The sequence below is a fragment of the Epinephelus fuscoguttatus genome, linkage group LG6 (assembly GCF_011397635.1).
Source record: "Epinephelus fuscoguttatus linkage group LG6, E.fuscoguttatus.final_Chr_v1".
Lineage (NCBI taxonomy): Eukaryota > Metazoa > Chordata > Actinopteri > Perciformes > Serranidae > Epinephelus > Epinephelus fuscoguttatus.
Genome location: NC_064757.1, coordinates 17,481,636 through 17,490,864, shown reverse-complemented (window position 1 = coordinate 17,490,864; position 9,229 = coordinate 17,481,636). Strand labels below are relative to the sequence as shown.

The 9,229-nt window shown below is 44.4% G+C and overlaps 1 protein-coding gene across 1 annotated transcript in view; it reads right to left on the bottom strand.

The window, feature by feature from the left end:
- Positions 1 to 1,057: 1,057 nt before the first annotated feature.
- The window catches only part of adgra2 (adhesion G protein-coupled receptor A2), a 48,659-nt gene continuing 40,487 nt past the window's right edge, over positions 1,058 to 9,229 (bottom strand). The window contains exons 8-19 of the mRNA XM_049578009.1: positions 8,970 to 9,134; positions 8,692 to 8,890; positions 8,443 to 8,592; positions 8,185 to 8,346; positions 6,598 to 6,798; positions 6,265 to 6,454; positions 5,508 to 5,716; positions 5,292 to 5,419; positions 5,086 to 5,209; positions 4,857 to 5,005; positions 4,044 to 4,133; positions 1,058 to 3,891 (exon numbers count right to left, since the gene is read on the bottom strand). Of these exons, the coding sequence (XP_049433966.1) occupies positions 2,472 to 3,891; positions 4,044 to 4,133; positions 4,857 to 5,005; positions 5,086 to 5,209; positions 5,292 to 5,419; positions 5,508 to 5,716; positions 6,265 to 6,454; positions 6,598 to 6,798; positions 8,185 to 8,346; positions 8,443 to 8,592; positions 8,692 to 8,890; positions 8,970 to 9,134 (3,187 nt within the window). The 3' untranslated portion in view covers positions 1,058 to 2,471. The remainder of the gene's footprint in view (positions 3,892 to 4,043; positions 4,134 to 4,856; positions 5,006 to 5,085; positions 5,210 to 5,291; positions 5,420 to 5,507; positions 5,717 to 6,264; positions 6,455 to 6,597; positions 6,799 to 8,184; positions 8,347 to 8,442; positions 8,593 to 8,691; positions 8,891 to 8,969; positions 9,135 to 9,229) is intronic.

Genomic DNA, 9,229 nt, shown 5'->3' with positions numbered 1-9,229 from the left:
GCGGAGGAGGAGGGCGTTGAGACGTCCCGGAGCATTAAGTAGAAATCAGCCACTGATCAGGAATCAGTTTACCTTCGGAAAACTCATGGAAGATTTTAATTGGACAACAATTAAAACTGAACTGAGTTCAGTGATGCTAATTTAGCACCCTGAGGGTAGGAGATACCTACGCAAATTATTTTAGTTACTTTATTTAGGGTTAAAGCATTAAAGCTACCAAAGAAAACAGAAAAAAGAAGTACATAAATAAAAATAAATGAAATATCCCTAGACTGTGGTACAATATATTACAATTGGCAAATAAAGTTAAAGTGAAAGGAAAGATAAAAATCTCCCTTTCTCTTATCAGTTGGGTGTTTTGGTAGATTAGATCTGATAAGATGATAGTGTTTCCAGAAGCTCAAGGAACAGTATCTTCAGGTGATGACTGATTAAATTATCTCACATAGCCTAAATGTGAACCCATGTCAGCGCTATGTCATCCAGAACAAAATAAGATAAAATCATTTTATATTTCTTCTTTCACTAAAATCTTAGTATCCACAACTTGATCTGCTTACCAAGCCTTCATCAAGATGCTAAGTGTAAACTGATGTCAAACAATATTCTTTTAATTCTTGATCATTACCAGGAATGAAGTTAGGACAAAATATTCACATCACCGCATTTTCATGGGTTTTTGTAAAGGCTTGGGCAATATGAAGTACACTCCACTCATACTGACTGTTTCAGTGAAATAACATTCAGTTATATGTAACTAGAAATGTTCATTTTTGAAAAAGCGATTGACGGTTGCTCCATTCTTCAGCAACACATCAAATTATTTATTAGGGTTTTTTCACAAACTGTTTTATGTGAAGATCAATATTTGGTTTGTTTTGCATACATCCAATGTGGAAATCATTAGCAAAAGACTGAGGTAACATGGCAGTGAAAGGAGGTGTGCGCCGATGATAGTAATGACACCAGATGCATGGATTACCTGAACATGAAGACACTGAGATTCATACCTAATGAACAAGACCAATTTATCTTGCTGTTCATATATTTTTCCACAAGAGGTTCAATATAAGTCACAGTCACATGGAATAGATGATGATTTTCATCTTTTACATCTTGAACACATCCTGCTTGGGGCTGATCAAGAAGCTCATACTGCACACAGAATATGCACAACAGATTGACCATACTGAAACACCTAACAGTAACAATGAACAGTATGTGATTCTCTGGATTTAATGACAACTTCCTCCCAATGAACAATGAAAAAAAAAAACAGTGACAATGAGCTGCATATAGAAACACTATTTCCTGCTAATGTAATTTCCTGAAATTGACTAAAAAGCAGAAGTATGGCTTAGGCAACATTCTGACTGAATATATTTATAAAGCTTATGATTGACATGCTGTAATGTTTTTTGGTCAGGCCCTCAATACCTGAAAAGTATTCTGTGTATACTTTTTTGAGAAATTCTTAGGAAACACCTCTAAGATTATAGTAAGAAGGTTTACTGTTATGTCAGCATGGGTCGTTTGTTATTGCAAAACCATAGAGATTTGCCTGGCCTTCAAGGCTCACACATTTCAGATCCCTGACAATGACTGCAGAGTTTCTTTGCCACCCAGGAGGGGGCAGTCACTCCTGCATTAGACCAGAACAACACTTGAGCTGAACGTGAAATCCAAATGAAGTGACTGGGTTCGAGAAAGCTAATTATATTTCCCCCCGGTTTGTATTCTTTCTGAATTCATTAAATAAGGGGAGCTGTGTCAGTGCTGTTGGGAGCGTAGAAATAAAAATGAAACACTTTATGTATTCAAAAGTCTCGCATAGCTTTTTTAATTCACTCAAAGATTCTGTACAGCCACAGTCATGCGATTGCGCTCCTGCTGTGTATGCTCACACACACACACACACACACACACACACACACACACACACACACGCACCCACACACGCGCACACATACACACAGAAAAGCATACATGAGCACACGCAAACAGTTACTTGAAGCAAACATAAGTGTGACAGGTTGTCCACAGATTAAATGCATATAGCTGTACTTTGGAAATGGACCGTCTTGCATTCCATTTCATGCTATAGTTGATATGCATAGAAAAAAAATCACAACTAAAACAGTAAAGCTTTCATTAGACATCAAAAAATCAACATCATATGCCAATTTCAGAGACATCTTGTACATTTTTTGTGTGAAATGAATAAAATAAATGAGTATCTTATGTTTGAAAATGACAATAAAAAACCTGCCTCATTATATATATATTTTACCATTTCACAGCAAACTCTCACGATGCTACAGAGGCAAAAGTACCAGTTCAGGGTCCTGGATGCCTTCATGATTTTATATCTTAAATTATATAATTATTATAATCAAGAGACCATTAAAACATAACCCAATCATTTGAGAGTCCATTAAGGTCATGCATAGAAGTTCACATATAAGTATAGGTTACACTGTGGTTTCACTTTTCCACAAACCACTCTTCATTCCAACCGAGCTCTGGGATTGGTCTGTGCCGCTCATGTCCTGTTCCAGCTCGAGCACTGAGTTTTTGAGGGTGCCATTTGGGGCAGCAGCCCCAGGCACAGTTGTGGTGACACTGTTCAACGGGTAGGAACAGCGCTTAGTGTCTCGCTCTGCAGCGGCTGCCAGTTTTAGATTGTCTCTGCTGGCGCATCGTCTCTGAGCGCCGTGCATGGCTGCTCTGCTGGCCATAGAAGGCAACAGGGGGAAGGGTTTGCGGCTCCCACTGCTGCCCCCATCACTTCCCTCTGAGGGGCTGGTCGCCACTGACTCTCCAACACGCTTCCCGTTAGTAAGCGGGCTTGCCTGGTTCTCTGAGAGGCTGTGGTGGATGCTACCATTCTCACTTGTAGCCTGTTTGTGAACAGCATGTGAAGAACTGAGGTGATCTAAACCAGTGGGTCCTAATGCTCCCAGGCTGCCCCCACCTCCAGCAGTCCTTAGAGCTTTGAGCCGATAGTGACCTCTGCCCTCACCTCGATGGTGATACTGGCTGCTTCCTTGTTTAGTTCTGCTACTCACTTTCCTTCTCTGGGGATGCACTGGGGCTGCAGAGTTTATGGTGGGCAGAACATTGTTTGTTGGCTTGTTGGTGTTGTCAGTACTGGTGCTGGTGTTGTTGCCCGCGGGGGCACGTGAAGTGTTGTTTGGATTATCTTGTGCTACCTGCAAGAGGTTGGTGAGCTTGCATGGTCCAGGGCCCACACTGCTGATTCCACTTGGCGTGGATGATGAACGAGCTGATGAGGAGTTATGAGAGTCACCAGGTGGATGGCAGTTGATAAAAAGTTGTGATCCCTGCTCAGAGGTCTGCACTCCACTCCCCGTAGTGCAGGTGTGCGCGTAAGTAGACATGGGATGAGAGCGGCGGTAGCCTGGGCAACATGCCAGCCATGAGGCCTGCACGTCCAGACGTCGAAAGCAGTGGTGCACCACCAGAAACACCCCCAAAACTGTGGCAGCTATACCATAGAGACAGCTGAACAACAAGCTAGTGTGTCCTGTCAGCCACATTGCCATGGCTCCACAGCACCACAGAACCACAAACAAGAAGTGGGTTGCCACCAGTACTAAGAACTGTGTCTTCAGCGAGTACTGGTCCTCCGGCGCCACAACAGGGTTTAAAGGCCCCACAACTGAGTCTGTGGAGAGGAGGCTGGTACTTCCTGCAAGTGCGGGCTGACTCTCCGTCACAGGAGAGGACAGGGTGGTTCCTGTGCATTCTTTGGCCACACGATGCCTCAGGCGAAAAACAGTGCACAGGAAATAGATCCAGGTCACCAACACCACTAGGCCAGCAGGGACAAAGAAAGACCCCAGACTGGGGCGCCACACCAGCCAGCAGCTGCAAGAGGCAGAAAAGAAGTCAGGAAGGTCAGTGCAAAAGAATGACACGTCTGTGTGTTCAGTATATCACAGAAATATTCCCTTCAGCAGCAAACAAAACAACACAAAGTCAAGGACCAAATGGCTCAAGGATAAAAGAGAAGCACTTACTAAGGGCTGTTGTCCCCGTAGTTGTTGACATTGACAGCTGCAGTGATCCCACAAATGATAAGAGAAACTCCACCAGCTATCAAGTAGAACCTTGAATAACAGAGAAAAACATATAAAATACAAGTTTCCAGCTGCCGTTTTAAAAATAAAGAGCAGTTCTTGTTTGTGCCGAAGGACACTGTATGACCTTTGGCTGCTATGATGTTTTTAAAGTGTGCATGTCAGTGTTATTTTCCTTTTTGTGTTTTTAATGTCTCTCTGGCGGTCTATAATCTGAACAGAACTATGTGATCCGTCACTCTCATAGTGGGCAGAGTGTTACAAGGGTCAGTATGGGCTCCAGAAGTCTGTGATTTACTGCAGCCTGAACCCATGTGGCTAAGTGGGCAACAAAGGAGTGGCGGGAGGGTCAGCGAGGTCAGTGTATGATCGCAGCTTCAGGATCACAAGGGCAGGGGGGAGAGGGAACAGAAGGGAATATTTGGGAAGACAGTGCACCCCCTGAATCATCCTGCTCAGATTTATGATGACCCTCTGTGCTGCCGTTATGTTGGTTTCATACATTCCTCCCCTCCCCCACTTATACAGGCTTATAGCTTTTTTTGTGCCTCACAGCAATGCTCTGTTATGTTCCTCCAAGGTTTCCTCTAAAACAGAGGGACTTTGGTTGAAGGGCACAATGAACCACTTTGATGGCACACACTTTGGGTGGCCATGCACAAGAACTGTCTAAAACATTAACTGTACTGACAGCAAACAACAATCTCATAGTGCAGGCAGTGGGTGAAGGTGAGTTGTGGCTTGCTCACTGACCTGAGCATAGGTCGCTGAGTGGGTGGAGCAGGAGACTCTCCTTCTAGCTGCCGTGGCATTCTCCACACAGCCTCTTTGTAGATGACCCTGGCGCTGACTCCAATCCACAGCAGGGTTGCCAGTGAGGAGTAGTGCAGGGCGATGCCCACCTGTCACATGTTACAGTCAGGTAAGACATCAAGCGTACACGCAACTTACCAAAATGAGGGGGGAAAAAAACTTAACTTACTGCTTGACAAACCAGTGGGTAGCTGGTCAGGCATATGCCTCCTGCATAGATGGCTGTCGTCATGGCGATGTGGAAGCAAGTATTCAGTAATGTGTGCCAGCTTTTTCTTGATATGTGAATAGAACTGTTGGGCGCAGAGCAAAATAATGAGGGAAAGAAGAAAATAACAACCATCAGCAAGAAGTCTTCTCATGCACATATGTTACCTGTGGTGTAGTATGTGTGTGATGATGATGGTAAAGAGGCAAAGGAGGAGCACTGCAGTACAGGCGTACACCACAGGGTGGAGCACCCTTACAGAGATGGGTGAGGAGTTGGGGAAGTCAGGCACCTCCTAGAAAACAATTACAGGCAAGTCAAATGAAAGTCTCATCCGACCTTGGACAACCTGGATGAATGATAAATGCTCAAGGCCATCATACCTGCAGCACAGCATAGTTGCTGAGCAGAGCACAGCGCATAGTGGAGGTCGTGCTGTCGCTGTGGACCAGGCGACAGCCCTCCTGGCTCCAGCTTCCCTGTTTCTCCAGAGCCCTCAGGCTCCACTGGGCTGCCACAGCATCAGTACCTGGGGACAAGTGGCGGAGCGACACCCAGATGGGTTCTGAGTGGTTCCACATGCTGCAGCCATCTGTCACAGAAAGGGGGGAAATTGAACGGAGAATTTTGTCACGGATACTTTTATATTGTTAGATATAAGTCAGTTTGCGATGCCCGCTCTACGTCCCCTCAGCATGTCTCATTTTCTTTTATACTGCTTGATGGATGAGTTCTCAATATCCCCTCAGAGATTTGGGCTACCTGTGCTTTTTATTTGCAGACCGGGAGAGCTAAATTGATGGCAAATATTGTCAAGGTCAAGGAAAAGTGAGTGGACAAAGAACGGTGCTGTGGTTTGTCAGGCAAGTAGCTCAGTTAAAGTAAATACCATTAGTTGCAAAAATGGTAGAGAGAGTGGCTCCCTGCTTTTTCTTCAATAGATTTCTCTCTAGATCCAAATAGTTGGAAATCCATACAAAATGTTGGGTGTTTATTTGACCCCAAGACATTATCATTGATGTCACAGATGACTGCTACAGCACTGCAGCATTTAAAATATTTTAGCATGATGTTGTATGCAGTATTTTACTGTCGGAAAGACACGGTGGTTTCACTAAACAGGCTGAAAAGGTTCCTCACCTAAGCCAACAAATATGACAGGAGTGTTGACGCTACGTCGGCGAGAGTGTTCCCCATTGTTGCTTGAGTTCCCAGACACAGGGAAAAAGCTGCCAGTTCGGAAGGCTACAAACTGCAGCTTACAGTCTGCTGGAGCATCAGGAGGAAACAGAGTAGCTGGGAGAGTCACGGAGGCCAAGGCTACTGAATTCTGGAGAGAAAAAAACACAAGACAGATGAAGTTCACCAGTACACCTCAGTTACTGTGAATGCAGACACAATAGGTTACTGATGACACAGTGTAAGTGTAGTGACAGTAGCCACAAGCAGATGTAAGGGGGGTTCACATCTCACCTTAAGGGGAAAATTGTTGAGGGAGGTGTTATGGGAGCCGGTGCTGCAACGAAAACGAAGCTGCTGCTCATGAGTGGACTCTGATGTTTCCATCCCCACGCTTCCCGTGGAGACCTCACGACGCTGATACGCAGTGCAGGTTATGCCAGTGAAGTGGGCTGGTCGAATAAAGTGGGCCTCCATCACAATGTTCCTAGACACCTGCACGAATCAAAATCAGAGATAAATGGTAAAGATTTTTTTCCATATACACTCACCAGCCACTTTATTAGGTACACCTTGCTAGAACTGGTTGCCCTTTTGCCTTCAGAACTGCCTTAATTCTTGGTGGCATAGATTCAACAAGGTGCTGGAAACATTCCTAAGAGATTTTGGTCCATATTGACATGATAGCATCTTGCAGTTGCTGCAGATTTGTCCGCTGCACACCCATGATGTGAATCTCCCGTTCCACCACATCCCAAAGGTGCTCTATTGGATTGAGATCTGATGATTGTGGAGGCCACTGGAGTACAGTAAACTCATTGTCATGTTCAAGAAACCAGTTTGAGATGATCTGAGCTTTGTGACATGGTGAGTTATCCTGCTGGAAGTAGCCATCAGAAGATGGGTAGACTGTGGTCATAGAGGGATAGACATGGTCAGCAACAATACTCAGATAGGCTGTGGTGTTTAAACCATGCTCAATTGGTACTAAGGGGCTAAGAAAAGTGTGCCAAGAAAATATCCCCTACACAATTACACCACCACCACCAGCCTGAACTGCTGATACAAGGCAGGATGGATCCATGCTTTCATGTTGATACGCTAAATTCTGACCCTACCATCTGAATGTCGCAGCAGAAATCGAGACTCATCAGACCAGACAACAATTTTCCAATTTTGGTGAGCCCATACGAATTGTAGCTTCAGTTTCCTGTTCGTAGCTGACAGGAGTGGCACCTGGTGTGGTCTTCTGCTGCTGTAGCCCATCTGCTTTAGTGTTCAACATTTTGATTGTTCAGAGATGGTCTTCTGCATACCTTGGTTGTAATGCTTGGTTATTTGAGTTACTGTTGCCTTGCTATTATCTTTAAGCAGTCTGGCCATTCTCCTCTGACCTCTGGCATTTTCACCCAGAGAACTGCCACTCACTGGATCTTTTCTTTTTTGGACCATCCTCTGTAAACCTTAGAGATGGTTGTGTGGGAAAATCCCAGTAGATCCACAGTTTCTGAAATAGTCAGACCAGCCAGTCTGGCACCAATTTGTGTTAACAAGCAGTTGAACAGGTGTACTTAATAAAATGACCATTGAGTGTATATTGTCATTTGTTCTTCAGCCATCCAGATAATTAAATAGGATTTAATTTTGCTTTTATATTTTCTGGACATGTCATTGTTTTATTGTTTCATAAGAAAAATCATTGTAAAAATATGACAAAATTTGCACCCTTACACCTTCGCTGCAAATTTAGAAACAACATTTCTTAAACTATGCATACATGTATTTCCTGTTATCATAGTGAACTATAAACATATTAAATGAGTTTCTCGCGAGGTCTGACTTGCTCTGTTAAAAAATCTACTTAGTTTGGACAGTCCCTACCATGGAGAAGTCCTGAGCATGGCCGTGTAGCTGAGGCCAGGCCAGCGTCTCTAGAGAATAGACTATGGAGCTGCAGGCTCTTTTCTCTCTCTGGGCAAGAGCGAGGATCTGGTCGTCGACCTGCATCAGGTTACTGCCCATCTCTACCAACACCTCCGACAACTGAAACATACACAAAGATGTTACAATAAAAGGATTGTAATGCCACACACAGAGACCTTTATGGCCATGTTAAATGTGCAATTCAATCTTTCTCACCTCTCGCAGCTGTCTGACGTATTCCATAAATTTCTCCATCATTTGTGCCACATACAACACATCCACTGAGTCAGTGAAGCCTGCAGCCTCCAGTGTGTATGTGCGCACCTGATGTGCCAAAGTGACAGCATTGGATGCATTGATGGGCCTCTGTGAAGCAAGAGCAAAAAGGTGTGAAGTCTTGAAATTAACTTAACACAGTATGGTGTTTACTGAACAGGAACCATGTACTGTAGTAAAACTACTAACCAGGATGAAGGTATGCAGGACACGGGTGATACCATTAGTGTAGTGACAGTCTGAATAGTCACCCTCCTGCCAGTTTCCAGAACGGTCACAGTACCTAGAGGCTTTTTTCTGCTCAATACCTCCCTCCACAGACAGGGAGGGGTAGCGCAGCTGCAGGCAGTACTGATGTGAGGTGATGCCTGCCAGAGTTCTGGGCCACCTGGGGATTCAAATCAGGGAGGAGTGAGAGCGCTGAATGTTTTGGGTATGTAATAATAATCACTGTAACTGTAACTAACCTGAACTCCCCACGGTTGTTGACAACTTTATCCTCTGGACAGAAGGAGGCGCTGTTCTCTAGCACCACTATTTCAACACTGCGAGACATATTGCCCCACCCAGTGGAAACCACACACTCCCACTCTCCCCTGGCCTCCACATGTACGTTGAATAGAATAAGCTCACTGCATAAAGAAGATAGAGACATTTCATTATTCCACATTATTACCATATACTCCAGTGTGCGTCTGAACTAATTTAACAACCTTCTTTAGGTGTC